Here is a 24818-nt window from a genome sequence, read left to right as displayed (position 1 = left end):
TATAGGTCAAACCTAAACCACACTTTCGAATTGCATCCAGCCAGGCCGGCCTTTACACTTCATAGTTGAAGATGAATCTAAAAGAGATTGTACAGAAACTGTACAAGAAAACTGGTCAGTCTTAGACTTTTACATGCATCGGTAGTGTTGTGTGATAAGATATGCCAGTAATCATCATACACACTTCAATGCACTTGAAATGTAACCTTGCACATGCTCACAAAGGGTATTGCTACAATTTCATACTATCCCTGGCAATCTCTCATTACTTGTGAAAGTCTGAAACTATAGGGTTGATTTACTTAAAGCGGAGTTCAAGCTGGAAAAAAAAGTGTCGGCACCTACGAAAACTGTAGCCGCTGACTTTTAAAATACAGCCACTTATCTATACCTCGGTCCAGCGGTGTCCTCACCACCGCTGGTTTCACCGACCGTAATCTCTCCCTAGTACTGGCATCTTTAGTGTAGGCACCTGGCTGTGATAGCTTGCGGCTTCACAGTTGGGTGCCCACTGCGCATGCGAGACAAGTGCTGCGCTTTGTGAATGGGCCCCGTAAAAGACTGCGATCGCAGCAGAAGTGGGAGGCGGGTACCTGTCAAATTCGGGTACCTGTTAACCCCCGCCAAAGGTGCCAATCCTTAATGGGGAGCGGGGGACAAAGCATTACAGCAGAACTTCCCCTTTTGGGTGGAAGATTAGCTACCATGCACATTGATTTTGCAATCAACTTCTAACTTGAGTTTGTTCAATTAAACTATGACAAAGAACTGGAAGTTACTGGTTTCTATGCAGAGCTGCACCAGATTTTGCACTCTGTGGTTTTAGTAAATCAACCCCTGTGTATTTTCTCTTGGAGGAATTGCACTGCTTGTGTGTCTATGTAGTGGCTTCTACTGTATTTTTAAAAATGGGCAGTGTGAAGAACTTGCAGTTACCTGGAGCAGTACATTTACACGTGCTTTTGAGCAGTTAGCATAGAAGGTATCTGGTTATTCCACTTCTGTGTGTTACCAGTTGAAATATGCAGCAGGCTTTCAAGGATATGCGTGAAAAATCTGGCATCTGCAGCAGATAAAGTATACCTCTATTTTGAAGAAATATTAGCACTGACCTTGGCTGGTGTAGTATCTTTTCTTTGATTCTTTCTTTCATTGCACCCAGCTGAAGACTGAGACCAATTATAGGATAACATGGTAGCCTACCTGCTGTTTGCCATTTTTGGGAAGGTATAGACCCTTTTCAGGTTTTTATTACTGTCTGTGTTTTTGCTGGGGAGATTCACCCTCTCTGTTTGTTCTATTGATTATTGTAAGGGCATGTGCAAATGATAGGAAAAGGCAAAGTTGTGAATTGCCACCAAAGTAGAATAGAGTGGAGATACTTGTGGTAACAACTGTTCAAGAAGGTATTTTCATTCTATTGGAGAGATTTCCTCCCACTTCTGTTAAGTCTGCAGACAGTAAGTGAAGGCAGATCTCCCCAATGGGACGCAGTTGACATAACTGTGGTTTAAGCAGGGAAGTCAAATTTTAATCTGATTAAACGTCCGCTATCAGGGCACATCCACAGCGGCTTGCACAGTTAAACACAGGTTTTTACTGTGTGGGCATCTGTCAGGTTTTTGTTTTTTTAATCACTGTATTGAAATGTCATATGACCACGGGGCTCTGGCGGGTAGAACCTGACAGCACACGGGGTTTTCTAGTAAACTGCGGTCTGTGTTTGTTCCCTTCAGTGTACTGCTCAACAGTATGGGCATTTGCACGGCATTGCAGGCTAGGCCTGGCATTGGTCAAGACTTATGTTGATGGGCAAATTCAACCTGTTCTTGGGGGCAGTCAGCTTGCATTTGACATCTTTCGAGATGCTTCTAAAATGCATCACAATTCATTGACCTCCAGTTATACCATCTTGTGACCTCCTAAGCTTATTCAAGCTACTTGTATGTTCCCATTGACTTTGAGAGAAGCTGTTCAGACACAATTAAAAGCCTCTTGACACAGGCCCTAATATTTTATAGTGTGTGTGTTTTTATGTATTTCTTTTGTATGTTATTGCTTGCATGCAGCCAGCTCAATTCCAGGTAAAAAAAAAAAAAAGTAAGCAAAATGCCTGTTGCGTAATTTGCTGTTAGCCGCCACTCCTGGGGTTCATCACAGGCAGCTGTGCCAACCCAGAGGTTGCAGTATGGATCTCTGTTTTATTGGCAAATGGGGCTCTGCAGCACATTTCTCACAGGCTCCCCGCTGTCAGTATTGGCAGCCTTTTTTCTTTTACACATGCACAGTTTTCTCCTGGGTACGGTCTGTAATGTGTGTCTCATAGGTAAAGACAGTATTTGTTTATCTTGTTTTTCACATTAACAAAACCAGCTTAACCAGCTTTTGTGATCATATCCAGCAGTCTGAGTCACCAATGCGGCTACCTGGTATAAATGCCAGTTTGCGGTTAGTAGATCTGCCCCCTTAACATGACATTTTCTTCAGTATCCTCTTTTGGGTTTAAAGCTGGTTTGAGACCCCATTCACACCATGATGCCTATGCATGTTTTCTTTGTACACGTTTAGTGACTTGCCCTACACAAAACAAAAGTGGCAAAGTAGTTTGTGCATTGTTTTGAGCTTAGCTTGTTTTTAGCTGCATGTTTTGCCATGTTTTTGTTTCTTGTATGAGAACACTCATCTGTCATTTATGTTTTGAGCGCCATTAACAATTAATGACACAGCAAGTGTGATGCACAGGTTTTGCGTACTTCATAAATACTGTAGTGTCTGCAGCCTTGGGGTGCCCATACACAGGCTGATTGCACAAGATGAGGCCATGTGTGGCAAATATAAATACACAGTGATCTCTGACATGGCAATTCCAGGCTGTGAGAAGCGTATTTGATTTTAAAAACATTAAATATCCCCACACTACTCCTATCACTAAGTGTAAGTAAATCTTTTAGAGAACAGCTATCACTCATGGACAATCACTAAACACATAAATAGTCATTAACAAAATAGTGCAGTGCTCCTCTAAGTGCCTAAACCAAGTCAATATGATGTACTCTCCAAAACCAATACTTGTGCTAGAAAATTGAATCCATCTCAAAACATGCATTTATACAAAACTAAATATCCCATGGACACCGCATACATCTCCTGTGCCCATATGTGAAAAAAACAACAACAAAAGTCCCAATATATTAATCGTAAATCACACAGGAACTCCACAAATCATCAGTATCATCCCATATGAACTCTGTGACTCAGTGTTGAGATTCCTTCCACCTCAAACGTGACACACCACACTACTCAGGTGCACTTGGATGTGCCCATACCTATTTCGGTGGACCTCTGTGTTAAACAGATCACATAAAGCTTTAGAAAACAGGTTCCCCAGGCCTCAATCTTGTATTGGGTCCTCCTCTTAATACCACTTGGGAACTCATACAGTCACAAAGGAAAAGAAAAACCGCCATTGTGCTCACTGTTTATTAAAATACATCTTTAAAAAATTCTACTCACATTTGTATACATATGCATATGTGTTTTCACAATATTATCTTGAGTCTGCAATAGTTACCAGACTGAAGCCCTCCTTAGTATTGTCACAGGCCCACCCAGCATGATGATGTCAATAGTCTACGCCTATTTAAAATCAGGCAAAATATGTAACATGTTCCCAAAGGTGAACGTCTCCTTTAAATAATAAAACTATTGATACAATTTATAAAAATAGAAAACTGTATTACTAAATATTATTTCAAGGTAGACCAGATCCTGGAGCACATTTATAATACTAAAAGCAAAGTAGAATGAATAGAGGATTCATTCTAATAACTAATGCACCTATACCTAACCTAATTCTCCTTATGAATCACAAAGCAGTTGAGGTTGAATTCTATGTTAAGCCTGTCTGGGGCCAGGACTTGGTAACATATATCCAAAATGATTCCCTCACTCCTTTTTGGGCTTTTCGTTCCTGTTCAAATCGCATGCTATTCTTTGCGGTGCAGTTTGCGTCCATTCATTTTGTATTGACGCAGATTGTACCACAAAGTATCGGTTTCAGGTATCTGGAGCATTCGCCCGAGTACTTGTGAAAATACTCTGTCGGCTGCGGTGCATCCCTACTGCACTCTTATTAGTTACATTGTTTCCAGTTCTCTCTGTGGACTACAGAACTCCCCTTTTGGTTTGGAGATGAGGAGGGAATGACACACTTCCAATCCTAGGATGACCCTCTATAGATTCAGCACAGTAAGTAAGGGCTGGTTCCCATTAGGAGTGCAGCGAAATTTCAGTAGCCAAAACGTTTCGGCCAAAAACAACCCTATCGGCCATTTCCGATATGAAAATAGGCACTGATACAGGTGCCGAAAATAACCCTGCCCCTCGCTGCCCACCTGCCTCTGCTGCAGCCCGGTGTTTCTCAGCCTTACCTGAGAAACCATCGAGTGATCCCGGTGCTGGGCATAGAGATTAGTGAAGGAAAGATGGCCTCCACTCATCAATGCTTTTTTTATTTGTATCTAATGCTTTACATTGTAAAGGAGAGAGGTGGGGTCTTATTGACCCCATATCTGTACATAAAGAGCACCTGTCACTACTTATTTTTGTCAGAAGGGATGCATGTATTCCTTGTTATAGGAATAAAACTGCTAAAAATTTTTTCTTTTAAAGGGACAGTTTAAAAATAATTAAAAATAAAAGTTTAAAATGTCCCCGTCCCCCCGTGCTTGTGTGTAGGGGTGAACGCATACGTAGGCCACGCTCTCATATGTAAACTATGTTTAAACCACACATGTGGTATGGCCACGAACGCAAGAGCAATAATTCTAGCACTAGACCTCCTCTGTAACTTTACACTGGTAACCTGTAGAGCTTTTTAAAGCATCACCCATGGAGATTTGTAAGTACTGTAGTTTGATGCCATTCCACGAGCGTGTGCAATTTTAAAGCATGACATGTTGGATATCTATTTACTCGCCATAACATCATCTTTCATATTTTTTACAAAAAACATTGGGGTATTTATTTACATGGTTACACAATTAGTCTGGCTGAAAAAAGACAAAGGTCCATCCAGTTCAACCATTAAAAAAAAAAAAAAAAAATAGTGATATTCCTACACCCACAGTTCTTCCAGAGGAAGGCAAAAAAAAACCCAGCGAAGCATGATCCAATTTGCTCCTGCAGGGAAAGAAAATTCCTTCCTGATCCCCCAAGAGGCAATCTGATATTCCCTGGATCAACTTTACCTATAAATGTTAGTATCCAGTTATATTCTGTGTATCTAAGCAAGAATCCAGGCCTTTTTTTAAAGCAATCCACTGAGCTGGCCAGAACCAACTCTTGAGGGAGTCTATTCCACATTCTCACAGCTCTCACTGTGAAGTAACCTTTCCGTGTTTGGAGATTCAATTTCTTTTCCTCAAGATGTAAAGAGTGCCCCCTTGTTCTCTGTGATGACCTCAGGGTGAATAACTCTACACGGAGTTCACTATATGAACCACTGATGTATTTATACATGTTGATCATATCCCCCCTTAATCTCCTCTTCTCAAGAGAGAAGAAATTCAGTTCCTCTAATCTTTCCTCATAGCTGAGCTCTTCCATGCCTCTTATCAGTTTGGTTGCCCTTCTCTGTACTTTCTCCAGTTCCCCAATGTTCTTTTTGTGAATTGGTGCCCAAAACTGAACTGCATATTCCAGATGAGGTATTACTAATGATTTGTACCGGGGTAATATGATATCTCTCTCTGGAGTCTATACCTCTTTTAATACAAGAGAGGATTTGTGTTTTTGTTTTTTATCATTAAAGTGTATTTTTTCCCCAAAAATTTGCGTTTGAAAAATATATTCATTTGTAAAAACTGTCAATTTCAGTTTTGGTTTTATCCAAGTGCTTCCTAAATTTTTGGTTTCGGAACCAGAATTTTCATTTCAGTGTATCACTAGTTCGCAGCACAGCATGGTGTGGGACAGGGACATTCTGTGCACGTTTTTCGCACCACAGGTGAAAGGGCTGCCCTTTTCATCTGCATGCTGGTGTCAGTGTATTGTTTATGGTGCGCCAAATGGAGGTAGCAAAAACAGTGCATATGTGGGCACCAAATCGCATGGTATCTTAGTATCAGGCAGTTTGGTGCAGTGCAATTTGTAAAAGTAGTGCTTGCACTACTTTTGTCTACGGTCCAGTGCATTTTGCAGCCCATTCAGTTGAATGGGCTGCAAAATGCACTGGACCTGTTTGGGAATCGTATGGGAACACAGTATGAACTGGCCCTTAAGTCTCAATCTAGGATAGAAAGTATTACTGGAAGGATCAGCAGGTACAAAAAATGGGGGAAAAAAGACCTTGCAAAAAAGAAAACTAATAAAGCCACCATCTAAGAACTGGCAAAATGCATCATATTAAATTTTTGTTCTTGGGATTATTTAATTATACAGGATTTATATAGCACCTACAGTTTGCTCAGCGCTTTACAATATAACAGGAGACAATACAGCAACTATACAGTTCAATACAAGAGGGATAGGAGGGCCCTGCTCCTTGGAGCTTACAATCTAGGAGGGAGGGATTAGATATAGTCTACTCCCTCAGCAGTGATTGTTTGTTAGGGATGTAGTCCCATTCTGGCAGATATTTTTCTACCTGGCTCAGTCAATTTGTTGAGCCTGCTGATGCCGACAAGGGACACTTAGGACTCAAATTTTGTCAGATTCAGTAAGAATTGGCCGAAAGTTGAGCTGTGTATGGCTAGCTTAAAGGATAAGTTCACCTTTTAGGGAAAAATAATAATAAATGCACATATTTTTCCAGGAAAAGTGCATTTATTATTTCCCTAAGGAGCCTGAAAAGCATTGCACCTGTGATCAGGGGTGCAGGGCCAGACTTTTACAGACCAGCCCTGCAGCTTTCAGCCTGTACCTTCATAGGGGCTGACTGCTTACAAGCTGCAGGACTTGTGAGTGAACTATGAGGGCACTCATTGGGGACGTTGCAGTCCATTCAGAACTACAAGTCGTCAGCTGCAAAGGCTGGTGGTACTTGTACTTCAAGTTATTCACAGGAAACTGAGTGAATGCCGCCATGTGAGCAGAGCCACGCATGGCAGCTTTTTTTTTTCAAATGGTGACAGCAGGTGCTGGGAGAAGGTCCCTGCTTGCTGCCACTGGGAGGAGGGGTAGAGGCTGCAGCTGCTGGAACATGTTGCATGGTCCACCCTAAATACAGATGGAACATGTAAAATGTTCCAAAAGGTGAACTTATCCTTTTAGGCACTTTAGCATTATACATTGCTGTCCTTCTTTGATTTCAGTCGTTGGAAGCTTGCCTGTAGGTGGCAAGATCAGCATTTCCGCAGGCTCTGTGAGAAGGGTACAAAGCTGCATTGCATATTGTGGTGTGAATCCTATTACTTGAGCAGGTACAAACATTTTGGTAGTTAAGAGTTCACATATACAGTATGTATGTCATCTGGGCATTGGTTGAATTCCGTGTTAACTCTTGCTGCACTAAACACGGCATGCATGAAATCTTTGTAAGGCCGAGACATGATTCTGCATTTGGTCGTCCTGCTCATATATGATGAACTGGGAATAGACCACTATATCTTTACGTCCATAGATGCTACACTGCCTTGGTGACTATCACTTTAAGGACGGCAATGTTGTTTTGCACAGTGCTGATTTTGCCTTGCTCCATAGTAATGAACTAGTATTGACAGCCACACATCAATAATCTAACCCTCCCCAAACCAGAGCTTGCCTATAGCAGTGACCTATTTAAATTAGCAGTCCCTTCCTTAACCCGAGTATACAGATTGTGATACGTATGTCTTTTCTTCTGACTGCAAGCAGATTTTCTTTTTTTTTTTTTTTTTCCTTTTTTTTTTTAATTGGCTTGTGTTAAATAAACATGGCATTCATACCAAGAAAAGGTTTAAAGAACCGCTTCTAAAACAATATGATTGGCAGAAATGCTGCCAGCAGAGAGCTTCAAGGCCAGTTTGCTAATTTCCAATGTGATGGCAGAATGGTTGCTATGCTGATTACTGTGAAATAAGCAGCGTTTCTGCTCTCTGCAGAATGTTTTGTTCCTGTTACATGCTTCACTGTGAGTGATTTTACTCTTCACTCTGCCTCAATCCTGCGTTCTTTTTTTCCTTCCTCCTTTGTTTCCCCTGTGTATCAGGAGAGTCAGTGCTCAATCCTCATTGTCATCTCAGCGGTATTGCTCCCAAGCCCTTTCTAATTGTAGGTGTTGGTAAGGGGCCACTGGCCACCCCTTCCCCTGTCTCTAGGCACACACCGTCTCCTCCCAGCCTGCAGGTAATGGTAAAATAAAGACTTAATTGGATACCTCCCCATCTTGTCCTTGTGCCTATGCTAGAGAGAGCCGGCTCCAGTGTGAGGTTGGTAGTACTTGGGTGTGATTATGAGCAGAGGGGGATTGTGTGGGGGAGGGGAGAAAGTGTCAGGTGAGTACATGTCTGTGTGCTTCTGATGCTGCCTCTCCTTTGCACGTGCTGCTATGTGACTGTCCCTGTAAATGTGGCTGTGTACACATTTATGTTTATGTAAGTTGTATGGGTGTGTGCGTATTTAATTGATCGAATTTAACGCCTGAATCCTCAGTCTTCTTCTTTTTTTTTTTTTTTCATGCTGTACCAGCTTCTGATTATAAAAAGGAGTCTAATTGTGCCATCGTCTCCTTCACACCCCCACCTCCCACTATTCGCTCTTCTCTGTCGCCACCTCCATTACCACCTCTCTTGGTTCATTAAACGCCTTGCTGCTTGAGACCACTGACGTGCATTAAAGCAGGTTAACCTCTTCCTGGCCACAGGGCTTCCATGACAACATATACAGCCTATATTCATATTAAGTATTCACAGCAAAGCTCTCAAAAGACACTACCAAGCTTGAGAGCTGTTACTGAGGTGAGTGCAGTGCATCCCATGTGAAGCTGAGACTGCTGTGCTGTAAAGGGCTTTGCATTTAGGTGGCTGCACAGCCATGTCTATGTGGAAACCCATTGTAAGCACCCAGGATGTAGTGCAGTACTCCTGGAAATTGATGTATGAAGCTAGATAGAGGGCACCAAGGCTACAGATAAGCATGACTGCAAGCTGGAGCCTTGCCAAGGAGGGAGTGTTTTTGCTAATTGAAAGTCAACACTTTTACTCTAGAAGAAGCCTGCTTGCAGCCATATTTCATTTCGTTAAACAAAGCATGTAACTATTTTGGTATTTTACAAGAATAAATTATACATTCAGATTTGATAAAAGCAGCCGACTGTGGCTCATGTTTAAGAATCTTTTTGTGCTTGAGCTGTGGACTGAAGTCTCATTGTAGATATTGAGGTGCTTGGTATTTTAGGGACGGTGTTGTAATATAGACTTTCCTCTAAAGGGTTGCCTTTCTATACCTTGTTATTGAATTGAAGGATTTGCGGTGAGGCAATTAAGAACTCCTGAGCACATATAGGTCTGAAGAAGTCCAAGGCTGAGTGGATGTTTTCAGACTGAGCCTTGCTGGGCTCCTGTGCTACGTAAACTTGTTTTTCGGTGCCCTTCATTTACAACCTGCTGTGGAGGTCACTTGCAGTCTCTCCTGTTTGCTTGCTGATAGAAAGTTTAAATCTAAATGCCACCACCTAGTTATTAGCTGAAAGAGCAGCTCTTGTAATTATTCTGTGTGCCGTACAAATTAACATCACAACTGCACGCTAATTAGCAGAGCAGCTGTAATTAAAGTCCCTTTTGTGCTCAAGCTGATTTGTCCTGTATTTCTGCTCTACCACTATTCATTTCTTCCCATTCATGTGAACTAGTAGTGAACTTATTCAGCCAAGAGGGATTCCCTGTCTTTAAAACTACTGATAACTGTGCAAAACAAGGCCTTCCTTCTTGCTCATCCCAACATACACGTGGACTCAAACACCCAAGAACTGCTTCTACCTTTCTGCTGGAAAATAGTTTCTGCCATCCTGTAGGTCCCACATAGTTTGCCAGATAATTACTCCATGAGGATGATTGTCACCACTTTTACTGAAATTTAGCTTAGAAATGGTTGGTGCAGGTAACATAGGAGAAAATATCCTGGTGGGCTGTAATGGGACTCTATCTATTAAAGTATCTGGAAGTAAGAATACCAGTGACCACAGCAGCGTGTGAGTTTTCTTTCATATCTAATCGGTGTAGCACAGGTCTTGAGGCAGGTGATTGACATCCACTCTTTTCTGTTCTGCTTGCAGTACTTGGCATGGGAAATGATATACAGTCTTGAGTAGCTCATGTGACGAATGCTGAACAGTGTATGGCAAGTAAGGTGCAAAAACATCTTTGAAGGTTGTGATCATTTTCATTAACCAGAGTTTTTTTACTGTGTTAACATTTGAAAAGATGTCAGTTGGTATAGTTTGGGCACTCTGTATAAATGTGATAGAGACTACCTTTGGAGACTTTCATTCTCCTAGGGAAGGCCTGGCAGGCTCAGAAAGAGCTGGCAGAATTGGCAATTGTCCTGGGAAAGCCCAGAGGTCTCCTACAGTAAAGCTCAAGTCTGTAAACCAGTAACACAAACCATGGACATTGTAATTAAGCCAATCTATGTAGTAAAATGGACAGCTGATTCTAGCAAACGTCTCCATGTGTAGCCGTTCTTTCAATCAATTTATTTAATACTTTTTTGTTTTGTCTGTTTCTTCCTTTTTTTTATCACTAATTCATCCATTCCATTTTGTATTTCTTCTCTTAGATGGAGTCTCCTGTGTGTTCTTCTACGGGGCTTCCTCTTCATCTGCTAGTCCCAATGGTGAACAATGACATTTCCTCTCCATGTGAGCAGATCATGGTACGCACAAGATCAGTTGGTGTTAACACCAGTGATGTTGCACTAGCCACTGAGCCAGAATGTCTTGGACCATGTGAACCAGGCACCAGCGTGAACTTGGAAGGCATTGTGTGGCAAGAGACAGAAGATGGTAAGTTTTTTATGCTTGGTGAAATGCTAAGAAACATACACCGATCAGCCTTAACATTGTGACCACTGAGAGGTAAAGTGAATAACGTTGATTATCTCATTACAATATCATCTGAAAGTGGGTGGGATATCTTATGCAGCAAGTGAACTTGTTGCCCCTGAAGTTGATTTATTGAAAGCAGAAAAAATGTGCAAGCATAAGGATTTGAGCGACTTTGACAAGGGCCAAATTATAATGGCTAGATGACTGGATCAGAGCAACTCCAAAATGGCAACTCTTGTAGGATGTTCCCGGCCCTACCAAACGTGGTCCAAGGAAGGAAAACCAACAACAGGTCATGGGCAGCCAAGACTCATTGATGCATGTGGGGAGCAAAGACTGACCCACGTAGTACAATCCAGGAGAGAAGCTACTGTAGCTCAAATTGTTGAAAAAATTAATGCTGGTTTTGATAGGTGTCAATACACTCTATGCATGGCAGTTTGTTGTGTATGGGTTTGCGTAGCCACAGACTGGTCAGGGTGCCCATGCTGACCTATTTCCACAGCCAAAACGCCTACATTGGGCACATGGACAGAAGGTGGCCTAGTCTGATTAATTCAGGAATGGTTTGAGGAACACAACAAGTTCCAGGTGGTGTTTTGGCCTCCAAATTCTCCAGATCTCAATCCACTCGATCTGCTACTGATGGCTTGGTTCCAGATGCTACAGCAGCAGTGTAGTCCATGCTTTGACTTGTTATGAGTGGTCATAATGTTATGACAGATTGGTGTATTTAATATACAAAATCTACTTGCGCTCTTATGTGAAATGATCAATAAATAAGCACATATAGCTGCTAACATCTGGTCCTATACCAATCTAATGAAGTATAACAAACAAAGCAAAAAATGATGTAGCGCTAAAACAAAAAAAAAAAATGTATATAAATAAATACTCTGTTAATGAATCATATTAAGCACATGGTCAATATAACAAAGTAACACACTCCTTAACATGTAAAAGGAAAAATAGTGCGTGATGGAACTAGATAAGTGAGATCTAAAACACATGTGAGACCCCTGCATACAGTGCACATATCAAAAAAGTCCAGTGATCCGTATCACATTCCTTCCGCTCATGCAAAATCAATGGCCACAGAGCATGTAATATCACCACTGGATCAAGATAACGCAACTAGGATGGCGTCTAATTTCAGTGGTGTTCTTCAGCTGACCGACCTGGACGATTATATCAGGCCATCCCAGTTTTAAGCAAAATTAAAGCGGTTTTACACTATGGAGGATGTCTTCTTCTTTCATCCTATTGGGATCTGAGTTGGGATCCATCCTGCTCATCTGACCATTAAGGATATTATAGGAGAGGTGGAATCAGTGTACTGGGGACATATCTTCAAGTCATCTACCCAAGAGGAAGGTTATCTTGATCCAGTGGTGATATTACATGCTCTGTGGCCCTGCAGGGTCGCAGATAGGAGGTGAGAGGCCATTTCAGCCGGTTTTGGATTGCACTTCGGGGTGTGTGGGTCCATACACAGTCCATTGATTTTGCATGAGTGGAAGGAATGTGATACGGATCACTGGACGTTTTTGATATGTGCACTGTATGCAGGGCTCTCACATGTGTTTTTAGATCTCACTTATCTAGTTCCATCACGCACTATTTTTCCTTTTACATGTTAAGGAGTGTGTTACTTTGTTATATTGACCATGTGCTTAATATGATTCATTAACAGAGTATTTATATATATATATATATATATATATTTTTTTTTTTTTAAGCGCTACATAATTTTTTGCTTAGATTGGTGTATTTGCCCTTAAAAACTTAATAAATATGTCAACCCAAAATTTTATATTCCTGATGTGTCTGCTGTACCATGTACTTGTATGAAAAAGTAACCTGTGCTCTTTGTATTGCTTCCTTTGTTTGAAATCCCTGGTGTCCCTGTCATTCCCCCTGATCTATTAAAAACTGACCACACTAGGCATGAGAGCACAGCATGTTTCTAGCTTTTCTGCAAACTCCGCCTGCTCTCCTCCAGTGTTCAGACCTTTGCTAATATGCCCCCCTTGCACAGCCATTCAGTGTACTGCTGTTTCTGTACATCCATCCCTATATGCAGCTGAGAATAGAGTGTATGTCATCACTTATAAAAAAAAAAGGGGGGGGGGGGGGGAGAAGGTATTTATAATGTTTTTTATTCGTATACACAAATGTATATGTACAGTGATTAGTGCAGCGCCACAAAATAAATGAACAGCACAACCTAAATCAAAATCACATCACCTCATAAACAAAAGACTGCTTCTTGACATCATCCAAAGCTCCTCCTGTAAGGATGCAATACACAGCCGGCGAATACTACAGCGGTAGTGGTGCACACTGATCCATATACGATTACATCGGAGGACACCGTGCCATAGAGAGCCGGTGAGCATTATGGCATATGCGGTTTAATTTGATCTTTTATATGGTAATATTGGAGGGCACACTGTTGTAGCCTTATTACTGCTGACTCCTCACGGCACAGCAATTTATATCAGAGGCTTAGCACACACTGCGCTATTGGGCACCTTATACATGTGATGTGCATTTTGTATTTATTTTGATATTAAAATGTTTTAAAGTTTACGCACTATGTGAAGTCTTTTGTTTGAGGTGATGTGATGGTGGGAGTTGTATTCCGAACAAGGTGTGAACCACAGTTGAAATCCCTCAAGTTGATTTTCAGTGCAGTTAGACCAAACATAATACTATGCGAGGTCACGCTGCTGGGGGTGAGCAGATATCTTGTGGTGGAATCTTGCACTTTTATGTTTTGAATCACTTGGTGATTGCAGAAGGATGGAAGCACTATAAAGAAGATTTTTGGACTTTTTCTTTTTTTTTTTTTCTTTTTGTCAATATTTTGAATTAGGTTCTGCTTTTCATTCATTTATTTTGTAGCGCTGCACTGGTCACTGTACACATTGAAGTCGCTACTCTTTTGTTTATGCTTATTTTTCACTACCAGATTTAGGTATTATTAGGAGTATGTTTATTGCTGAACCATTGAAGCGCACAAGATTTTATTTATTTTATATACACAAATGTGTTGCCTTTCTGTTTTAAGCTGAATGGGTTGTTTTCCAAAGTGAGGGTTTACACATACTTTAACTTTTAGATACACTTTTTTTTAAAGTTCCTACTAAATGAACAGCATCATAAGTATTTTAACCACTTACTACCCACTCAGAGCACATTTACTGTGAGCAGGCAGGAGCTGCAGGTTCAGCAACATACATGTACGTCACCGCCTGCTTCTGGGTTTCTATGTGCGTGCCCCTACTGACCGTGCTGTGATTTAGACACAGCACGAGTTTGTCAGCAGGTGTCAGCCAGTGATTTCGGCTGAAACCTGTGAGTGTCCAATCACAGCACAATGTTCTGTGTTTACAAACACACAGAACTTTGTGTACATACAACAGCAGTCTGGCTGTTTCGTCTCTCTGAATAGCAGGGGGAGAAAACAGCCAGATCTATGGGTAAAAGCAGCACACTTTACATACATATTACACTTGTTAGGCACACAGATAACCCCTTGATGTTAACCCTTTTGAGCCAGTGTCATTAGTACAGTGTACAGTATACAGTATTTGATCACAGTATTGGTGTCACTAGTGATGTTAGTGTCCTCCCAGCCAATGTCTGTTAGCGTCAGATTGCCTGCTACACTATCACAGTCCCACCATAAGTCGTTGATCACTGTTATTACAAGTATAGCAACTATAAAAAAAGAGAGAAAAAGAGGGCACACCAACCTAGTGTTTTAAGAGATTTTAATACAAAAGTCAGTAAAAAAAACTAGTCAGATATAGAAGTAAAACACACTCTTGAAGCCACATATCGGTGGCCAAGTTTGGACAGTCTCCAAAGCACAGGGGGGCCACACCAGGTTCCCTGAAAGCTGATGTTTTCATCCCAGTGGTGAATAAATACCACCAAAATAAATTTTTATCTGTCTCAAAAAAATGCTAAAAAATTCATATGGGGGCAGTGTTGCATGACTTCGCAATTGTCAATCAAAGTTTGATAGCGCTGAAAGCTGAAAATTGGCCTGGACAGGAAGGGGGTAAAAGTGTCTGACATGAAGTGGTTAAAATCTCTTGGGTAATGCACTAGGTTGGTGCGCCCTCCTTTTTTTTTTTTTTTGTTTCCAGTTGTTACATGACATCCCCAGTCCGAGAGCGGCAGCAAGGCTTCATGTGACCATTCATCAGCTAGGTTATTGCGTCTATGCTCAGGAGACTATTTTTGTTAAGTATAGCAACTATAATGAGTCGATTCCAGTATGTTTACCATAGTTTGTAAATGCTATAACTTTCACACAAACCATTTCATCTACACTTATTGGGATTTAACAGAATACATTTTGGCCTAAATTTATGAAGAAAGTAGATTTTTTTTTTTTTTATAATTTTTTTTATTTGATATGTTTTATAATAGAAAGTAGGAAATGTTTTCGACTTTTTTTTTTGCAGTCTTTTTTTCATTTATATATACTAAAAAAAATGGTGACCAAACACCACTAAAAAACAATTATACAAATTAAATTTTTTGGTTACAGTGTTGCATGCCTGCGCAGTTGCTATTATAAAGTAGCACAGTGCTGAATAGCAAAAAAAAAAATCCCTGGTCATAAAGGGGGTAAAGCCTTCCAGTGGTTAAAGTGTATGTATAGCCAAAAAGAGTTTCCTTTATTTTTGGATAGAGTAGGAAAGGATTAGAACAGCTATAAAGGTTTTATGGCTGTCCATGTTTCCGCTAGCTAATTTCACCAGGACAAAAAGCAAGGGTGTATCTATCACCAAGACTGAAGGTGATGAGAAACCCAAAACTTCGGTCTCTAAAAGAAGTGACAATGAGATCTCCATTTAGGACAAATCTTAAAGAGGTCAATTCCAATCACGTTATAGAAGTGTACTTGGAAGTGCAATGGTAATGCACAGAGTGGATCTTAATCTTCTTCTGGGGTCCCCTACCGGTGCTCTCAGCGCCTCCTTTTCTGTGTGCACCCCCCCCCCCCCATAGCATGCTGTGTGTTATGGGGCAAGTGTGTGGGTGCGCTCCAGAGCTCTGCTCTGTGCATCCATAGACGCACACAGCGCATCCATCCCCTGCTCACAGGACTTAATTAACGGCAGCAGTGATGAGAGGAACGGAGACTTGTCACTGCAGACTGGCACAGCACTGGGTCAAGATTGAACTCGGGTAAATATATTCGTGGGACATTTTTGCCTTAATACAGGAAATGCATTAATGTAAAATTGTCTTGCCTTTAGAACCACTTTAAAGCCTACTGTACTTGAGGAGGTTTGTTTGTAAGTTGCCATTCAGTGTAGCCAGGGTGTAATTTCAGAAATGTACCAAGCCTTTCTATGGATAAAATAATTTTTGGTTTGATGTGTTCACAGTTTAAAGTCTTGTAAGCAACAGGTGTAAGAATTCTTACTTTTAAGACCTTTGTGTGGCTGCTACTCCTATTCAGCATGTTATAGCTGAGTAGGTCTGAGGCAGAGGAAACAAATCTTTCTGTAATGCAGTAGAGTAGAAACTAACTTTGTATGTCGGGCTGTTAATCCGTTTTATACTATCGGTCAAGAGAAAATATTGGTAGTCCTTTTAAGAGCATATTTTTGTCTGCATTCATGTCTCGGCAAAGAAATGTGGAAAAAGAGTGGCCCATTGCCTCCAGTTTGCTTTCTTCTTTTATTTATTGGGACATTGACAAGGATGTTTTCACCAAGTCTTTCCTCCAGCTTTTATGCATCAGAGTCCTATGAGCTAGACAAAGAAAAGATTTGATATGGGTTCCCTTGCACTTCATTTAAAGTTGAACCCAAGCATTGCATTAAGTCTTGCCTTAAGTATTGAGATGACATTATCTGATTTCCCACAGTATGCATTAGAAGCTGCAGCAAGTTGGATAGAGCTTGCCTCATTTGCTGGCTTTAAGACAACCAGCATCAGCTAGATCTTTTGTCCCCTTGCTTAACTTTCTTTGGCCAGCCCATATTATTAATTGGATTTTAGTTATATTCAGTCATGCAGGCTCGGGTTCACATGTGAGGGTTACCTAAGGCAATCTGCATGCAAATACAGCCTTCCTAGGAATGCCCACTACTTCAGACTAATATCCGCTCATCAAGACATGTTGATATTTGCCCAACTCCCCTCAAGATCCAGTCCAATGCTTGCATCAGGGCTGAGGGCACTTGAGATGGCTACCGAGGCAGGGTGCTGTGATATTTTTCAAATGGCAATGTACAGCACCATCCCACTAGCCAAAATGTTACTGCCTTGTATAGAGAAGCATGGATACCCAGTGATGAGGCCATTGGGTCTAAAATGTATGTAATGAAAATGGAATATTGTTTTAGACAATGCACACTAGACCGCATGGTACAAAGACATCATAGTACTGTACGGGCTGGTGTCCGTGTTGGCTCCAGCAGGAAACATATAAATGAGTATGTCAGTGTACACAGGACTTATTATTTCTTTAAGTGATACATAGTGATATACCGTTTGGTGCATTGAGCTGCTGTGCAGTCAAGTGTTGTGCCATTCAGTGTGCTGTAAAAGAATGCTCATATGCTTAATTTTTCACAATGCACTGCAACACATTATACCAGCATTGTGGTGTGAACAGGGCATATAGAATACAATTGTTTTCTTTCTGCTTTTGTGGTGAATTACATTTATCTAGTGCAAAAGCATAGGTTATCCACAGATATTGTGAACGAGTCCTTAAAAATGTAATTGGAATGTTGATGCTGAAATGAAGTAGCCATAGAATGCAGATTAAACTTTAAAGTGTAAGTATGACCAAAATCAAAAATCACATATAGTGTAATACAGCCTATTACTAGCATTAACACAGTAGTAGTCTTTTGTTTTTCTGAGTCTTTCCTTTTACTATAGTGTGTTACTTGGTGATCCTGCCAGTAACTTTTGTTTTTTAACTTCCTTTAACAAAACTGTCCAGCAAATGCTGTAGTTAGGGGGTTGAGACAAACCATTTAATGCAGATTGGTGCTTGAAATGGTTGGTTTTTATTTATGTAATAAAACCTTTATCTGAAAAGAAATAGAAAACGATTGCTATAACTGCTTAATAAGTGTTAGCTGGAGTTTGGCTTTAAGTTGTTAGTGTCTTGTGTAAAGTCCATCCCCTCAGTTTGATTGACAATGCTGCTGTTCAAGGGTGGGTATGTTGCTCCTTCATAGATATAGTGGAGGAGTGAATGTAGCCGCCCCAAGCAGGAAGTGTGTTACTGGCTGATTACCAGATGAAAATAAAGGAAAAAAACTTGAAAATAAATGTAATACAGTCACCATATCTAATGATTGGTAAGCTACCATATATTACATTTTTGAGTTTAGTTACGCTTTTAACATCCTTCCTTTTTTTTTTAAATTTCACTTTTTTACACCAGCCTTTTGTGTTAAATGGATTTCCTGTTCTTAATTTCTTTTACATACATCTCACTGTTTTTATTTGTCTGCTCCATAATTTTTTAGAGGTGATGGCATTGCTTTTTACAGCTGCTTCTAATGAAAAGTGAACATTTTGGTTTCTACGCCTTATAACTTGCAGTAAGTCATAGGAGCTCTTAACAGAAGGGCCTTTTAACAGATGGGTTTCTGCACTTTCTATAGTGTTTCCATAATGTTGTTTAATTTCCTGTAGTAACTTGTCCCATAGTTGACAGCTTTTTAGTTGTATAGTGGTCCATTGGGCACACTTCAGGCCTTACTTCAGATTAGTTCTTAGCAGCAATAAAACTGCCAGTTCTGAATTCCAGAAATTTTGCATTTGATGTTCTTGTACCAAAATAAAAGGGATATCCTAGTCTACAAAAATACCTGTAAATTTAAACCAGAGCTACACCTAGTGTGTAAACTCTTTAATTTCAAAGGTAAAACAACAAAGGTTTCATAGCCCCAATTAATGTTTTAATTGACATACCATGCCCTTTAAGTCTTTAAATGTCTTTTCATTCTTGACACACTTCTAGTGCCGGTTTTCACTCTGAGGTGTTCTGGTGTGCGTCATTTCCAGGTGCCCGTCATTTCCAGGTGCCCACTGCACAAAAAATGGCATCTGTCCCAACATATAACCAGCCTCAGCGTTAATGTGCACATTATTATTATTATTATTATAATACAGTATTTATAAAGCGCCAATAGTTCACTCAGTGCTGTACATTACAAAGGGGGACAGAACATGTGACAGAACAATACCAATACAATGCAAAACATGAGGGGATTGAGGGACCTGCTCTTTTGAGCTTACAATCTAGGAGACATGGAAGGGCAATGCACATCACAAGCAAACAAAGGATTTCCCAGCAACACTTACCAGCCTGCAAAACAAACAATTTGGCCCTGTCTAACAGTTTGTTAAAAACAGAGGGTTTTGTTTGCACACATTTGCAAATACATGCATAAGCCACCTTTCCACATCAAGGGTCCTCTGTATACTGTTGACCTAACTCTATATCAATGGATAGGTTAAGGGTATGTGTGCCTAGAGGAGCCCATCCCTCTAAAGGTACAGGGACGTACAGCAATAACAAAATGTGACCGCAAAGGCATCCAGTGTGTTCCTGCATCCAAACTGTCCAACTGCACAAAAAAAAGGCAACCTTCCCAACCTATAACCAGCCTCAGCAGTAAGGTGCACATGGATGGCAATGCATATCACAAAGGAGTGATGGGCTCCTCCAGGCACACCTGCCCTTAACATATCCATTGATATATGTGCTGCTACTATGGAGGCTCTGGAAATTTTAGAGTTAGTTCCACAGCTCATACATGGTTGATATAGCTGTGGAGCTGGAATTCTTAAAGCGGAGCTCCACCCAGAAGGAGAAGTTCCACTTTAAGGACTGCTCCCCCGCTCCCCATTAAGGATTGGCACCTTTGGGGGGCAGGGGAGAGAGCGAGTCCCCGAATTTATCAGGTACCCACTCCCACTTCTGGTCCGAGCGCCTAGACGACCAGAAGCAGAAGGTGTCCTCCCTCCCTCCCTGTAGTCTTTTGGAACACGTGACAGGTCCCGGAAGACTGCAGGACGCTACTCGCGCATGCGCGGTGGGTACCCGGCTTTGAAGCTGCAAGCTGTCACATTTTGGTGCCCACACTGAAGATGCAGGCCTCCTGGAATACAGGACAGCCGGTGAAACGGGCTGTGGGGGACACACCGCAGGGCAGGGGACAGGTAAGTGGCTATTTTTTCAAATTCAGCAGCTACAGTTTTTGTAGCTTCTGACTATTTTTTTGACCGCGTCAGTGGAACTCCACTTTAAGTTATAGTATCCTTTCCTGGCTTTGGCAGATCACATGAACTGAAGCATAAAGCTGCGGGTAAATAGGTAGTGGAACACAACGTCACAGCTGTGTCATGCAATGTGTGCAAAAATCTGGCTACTACTGCTGATCTGCAGTTTCTGTTTACAGGGGGTCCTGCTCTGGAAATAGGTCTGAATAAAGAAGTGGAAAAGTACCCTGGCTTCAAATTTATATTCAAATAGAGAATCAAGCCTAGTACACATGATTAGAAAATCATACAAAAAATACCGCTTTCTAAGCGATCGTTCGATAATCTGACTGTTAGTACACAGCTTTTGTCCACAATTATTCGCAGGGACAAGCACGAAAATGTTTCTTGTACGATACCAGATCATATGACTTTCGTTTAATCAGTACAGTTTTCATCCAAAAATACAATATATCATTTTAAAGTTTTTATTCTGTTATACAAGAATTTTCATAACTTTAGTAACCTCTTCACTTTCAATTTAAGACTAGCATGCAAAAAAAAAAGACGATCATTCGTCCAATATTTTCATCGTGTGTACTACCGTTTGTAACATTTGAAAGTAATGATTGATGGTGTGTTATTGAAATTGAGGATATTTGGCTGGGTTTAGTTTCGCTTTAAGCGTTCCTATAGATTAATTATATTAGCAGATGTTTGGTGCAGACCAGAGGGATGAGGTTCACTGTAGTCTGTGGGCTTCAAATATGATGTAATATGGGATTCCTTGGGGTTTGTATCAGTGCCATGCTGTCTGAAAGACTGTACTACTGACTGCTTGAAAGCAGGTTTTTTCATACCTGCTTACGCTGCAAAGAGCTCCTGCAGCTGTGCAGCCATCTGCTATCTGAAATGATTCAGGAAAACTGCAGGTGTAGCGATGAATTGCCTTTTCTGAAAGTTCCTGGGCTGTCTTCGTGTTAGTGAATGGATTTTAATTTGCATATAATTTTTGTTTCCAACTTGTGTAACTAATTACCCAGTTAATCGTTTTTTTTGGGGGGAGTTGTCTTTTGTTTTTTGTTTTTTTGTTTTTTTTCGCCTGAAGACTGGTTCTGTTTTATTTAAAATGCCTTTGTACTTAGATTTACAAAGTACTGGATTTGTATGGTAGATTTTCAGATTGACTAACCATTCCCAACATGAAATATCATGACTGTGTGGTGATGACAGCTAGATATTGTCTGCTTCATTTCTTGATTGATACTATGGGCAGCCAGTAAGCTTCGCTCTAATGGCAGCTGGCCTCTTCTGCCATCTGGGCAGTCTTCCTCTGCAAGTTGATAAATAAAACTCATTAAGGGTGCAGTCAGAATGCTTTTGAAAATCTACGCACTGATTCTGCAACTAGCAAAATATACATAGTTTAAAACAGAGTAGTATTTAATGCATACAGTGAGCAAGTTCTTTTACTGGCTAATGACTTCAGCTAATACTACACTAAGGTTTAATGCTGCTATATGTGATCATTAACTTTCATATAAAGCCAATTTTTTCTTTTTGACAATGGTATGCCCAGGGCCACAGACTGCAAAAGAGCTCAACTACATTCTCTAAAAAAGTAAAGCGGGAACTTTGCATGTTTGTTTTTTGTTTTAATTTAAAGTGTAAGCATCTTTCATCTGATCGCTAATCTACTGGCATGCAAAATTTTGTTTCGTAATTTATGTGTTTGCCAGTACACATTGCTTACCCCCACACAGTGTAATGTTGGTTCAGCTAATTTAAAGACTACCTAATTTAGAAGACATTGATGTTATGTGCAGACATCTTTATCATTTCCACTGATGTTCAGCATTCTATATTCTGATTCTGGTTTTTGTCAACTTTCCTTACCATTAAATGTTTTGTCTTTTACATTATAGGTATGCTGGTAGTAAATGTGACATGGAGAAACAAAACCTATGTTGGCACGCTGTTGGATTGCACACGGCATGATTGGGCACCACCTAGGTGAGTTTGAATCATGGCATATAGTTAATTCTTAAAACTGAAATTACGTTTGCTTTTTAAAATGCCTCACACTCCCTTTTATTTCCCTTCCCCCTCCAGATTCTGCGACTCTCCCACCAGTGACTTGGAGATGCGGAATGGACGGGGGAGGGGCAAACGGATGCGTCCAAGTAGCAACGCTCCCATTGCAGAAGGCACATCAGCTGTGGATGGTAAAGGTGCGAGCAGTAGCAGCAGTAGTAGCAGCAAGACTCGTGCTGGAGCAAATAACAAAGGGAGACGAGGAAGCCAGAATTCAGGAGATCATCGCCCACCACCTTGTAATACGTCAGAGGATATAAAGGCCAGTCCCTCATCTGCTAGCAAGAGGAAAAGCAAGCCCCCATCTGACATTGAACTGACTTCAAGCTCAGAGGATTCCAAAGGAAGTAAACGTGCTCGTACAAATTCCATGGGATCTTCATCTGCCCCATTGGCTGGATCCTTACCTTTAACAGTACCATTAAGCACCATCAAGGTAGAACCAGCTGCATTGGATAGGAATTGTTCTTCACCTATATTAATAGATTGCCCACACCCTAACTGTAACAAGAAATACAAGCACATTAATGGCCTGAAATACCATCAGGCTCATGCACACACAGATGATGACAGTAAGCCAGAGGCAGATGGAGATAGTGAATGTGGTGAGGAACCTCATCTCCATCTTGATATGGGTGGTTGCAATGGTACCTTTCCTTCTCAAAAAGGTTCTGTCTCCCCTGCCAGATCTGCTACACCCAAGACTCGTTTGACTGAACCACAAAGTCCTACACTTTCTTCCAAGCTTGGAAGTAAAGGATTATGCAAAAAGAAACTGGGTACCGAAGGTGACACTGACCCTGGAGCACTTTCTAATGATGGGTCAGATGAAGGCCCCATGGCAGCAGATGATACAAGCAATGATGGTTTTGAGTCACAGGAAAAACGGATGGGTGAAAAAGATCCTACCAAGAAAGGTAATGGGAATAATAAACCAGATAAATTGGCTTCCTCAAAAACTGTCAAGTCTACCCGTCCCATTGCTCCTGCTTTAGTTCCACAACAGATGTATACCATTCAAACGACCAACTTCACCGCTTCAAGTCCTGGTTCATCATCTGGCCTCCCTCCTACAGTAGTACAAACCATGCCTACTAGCCCACAACTTAAGCCCATACAGCCCAAACCAACAGTTATGGGAGAGCCGTCTAGTATTAATCCAGCTTTAACACCATCAAGAGATAAAAAGAAAAAGGATAAGAAGAAGAAAGAGCAAAGGGATGAAGAAAGTCTTGGAACTTCCATGAAAGTTGGTCGTCCTGAAGATGGGAAAAGTCCTTATGGGGATGCAGTCACTGATTCTTCAGCCAAAGGTGATGGACTTCTTAATGGCTCTGATGCTCACCAGAGCCGCCTGGCCAGCATAAAGGCAGAGGCTGACAAAATCTATAGCTTCACAGACAATGCACCCAGTCCCTCTATAGGTGGAGGAGGAAGTACTTCAAATCGAATGGAAAACCCTAGTCCCAATCAGCCTATGACTCCGCTACATGTTGTTACCCAAAATGGGGCAGAAGGAACTTCAGCTAAAACAAACAGTCCAGCTTACTCTGATATTTCTGATGCAGGAGAAGATGGAGAGGGTAAAATGGAGGGCACAAAGGTCAAGGATCCAGAGCAGATGGTGAAGGAAAGTGCCAAAAAGTCCCTTTTTCCACCTCAGCCCCAGAACAAAGAATCCCCATACTACCAGACATTTGAAACCTATTATTCTCCAAACTATGCACATTCCAGTCCTGGTCCTGGTACCATAAATCCTACTGGTCAAGCTACGCCTGAAAGTCAGCCACTTAAAGTCAAGAAAGAAGAAGACTTGGAAGTTACTGAAGTGAAAATGAAAGTTGAGCAACAGGAGGATAAAAAGCCAGAACTTAGCACTAGCCAGCAACCTTCAGTTATCCAACAGCGTCCTAATATGTACATGCAGTCACTCTATTATAATCAGTATGCCTATGTGCCTCCCTATGGTTATACTGATCAAGGGTATCATGCCCATCTACTTAGTACTAACCCAGCATATAGACAACAGTATGAGGAGCATCAAAAACAAAGACAGAACCTGGAACAGCAGCAGCAACGCAGCATTGAAAAAAAAACAGAGATGGCCATGAGGGACAGAGAGGCCACTCTAAAGGAAGAATGGAAGCACAAGTCTTCAGTACCTCCTACACTCACAAAAGCTCCAAGTCTAACAGATTTAGGGAAGTCATCTTCCAGTAAGCCTAAGGAGCTAGGACCAGTGCCTGACCCTGGCAAATCTGTGATTATTCCAAAGCCTGAGGAATCTGCAAAATTGTCAGTGCAGCAGCCTGAGGGATTAAAGACAAAAATACCGGAAGGAGGAGGACACTCAGCAAAAGAAACTGCAGAACCTTCCAAACCAGTAAGCGAATGTAATAGACAGACTGGTCTAGACCCTGTTCTTTGGTATAGACAG

At 41.1% G+C, this 24818-nt stretch overlaps 1 protein-coding gene across 3 annotated transcripts in view; it reads left to right on the top strand.

The window, feature by feature from the left end:
• The window catches only part of ZNF609 (zinc finger protein 609), a 144497-nt gene that overhangs the window by 89820 nt on the left and 29859 nt on the right, over positions 1-24818 (top strand). For all 3 annotated transcript variants that reach the window (XM_089663950.1, XM_089663951.1, XM_089663949.1), the window contains exons 3-5: positions 10756-10981; positions 22213-22300; positions 22400-24818. In XM_089663950.1, coding sequence (XP_089520076.1) covers positions 10756-10981; positions 22213-22300; positions 22400-24818 — 2733 coding nt within the window. The remainder of the gene's footprint in view (positions 1-10755; positions 10982-22212; positions 22301-22399) is intronic.

The sequence above is a fragment of the Staurois parvus genome, unplaced genomic scaffold, assembly GCF_062004578.1.
Source record: "Staurois parvus isolate SC_StPar_1 unplaced genomic scaffold, SC_StPar_1.0 ptg001805l, whole genome shotgun sequence".
NCBI classification, from domain to species: Eukaryota; Metazoa; Chordata; class Amphibia; order Anura; family Ranidae; genus Staurois; species Staurois parvus.
This window is presented reverse-complemented; position numbering and strand designations above follow the sequence as displayed.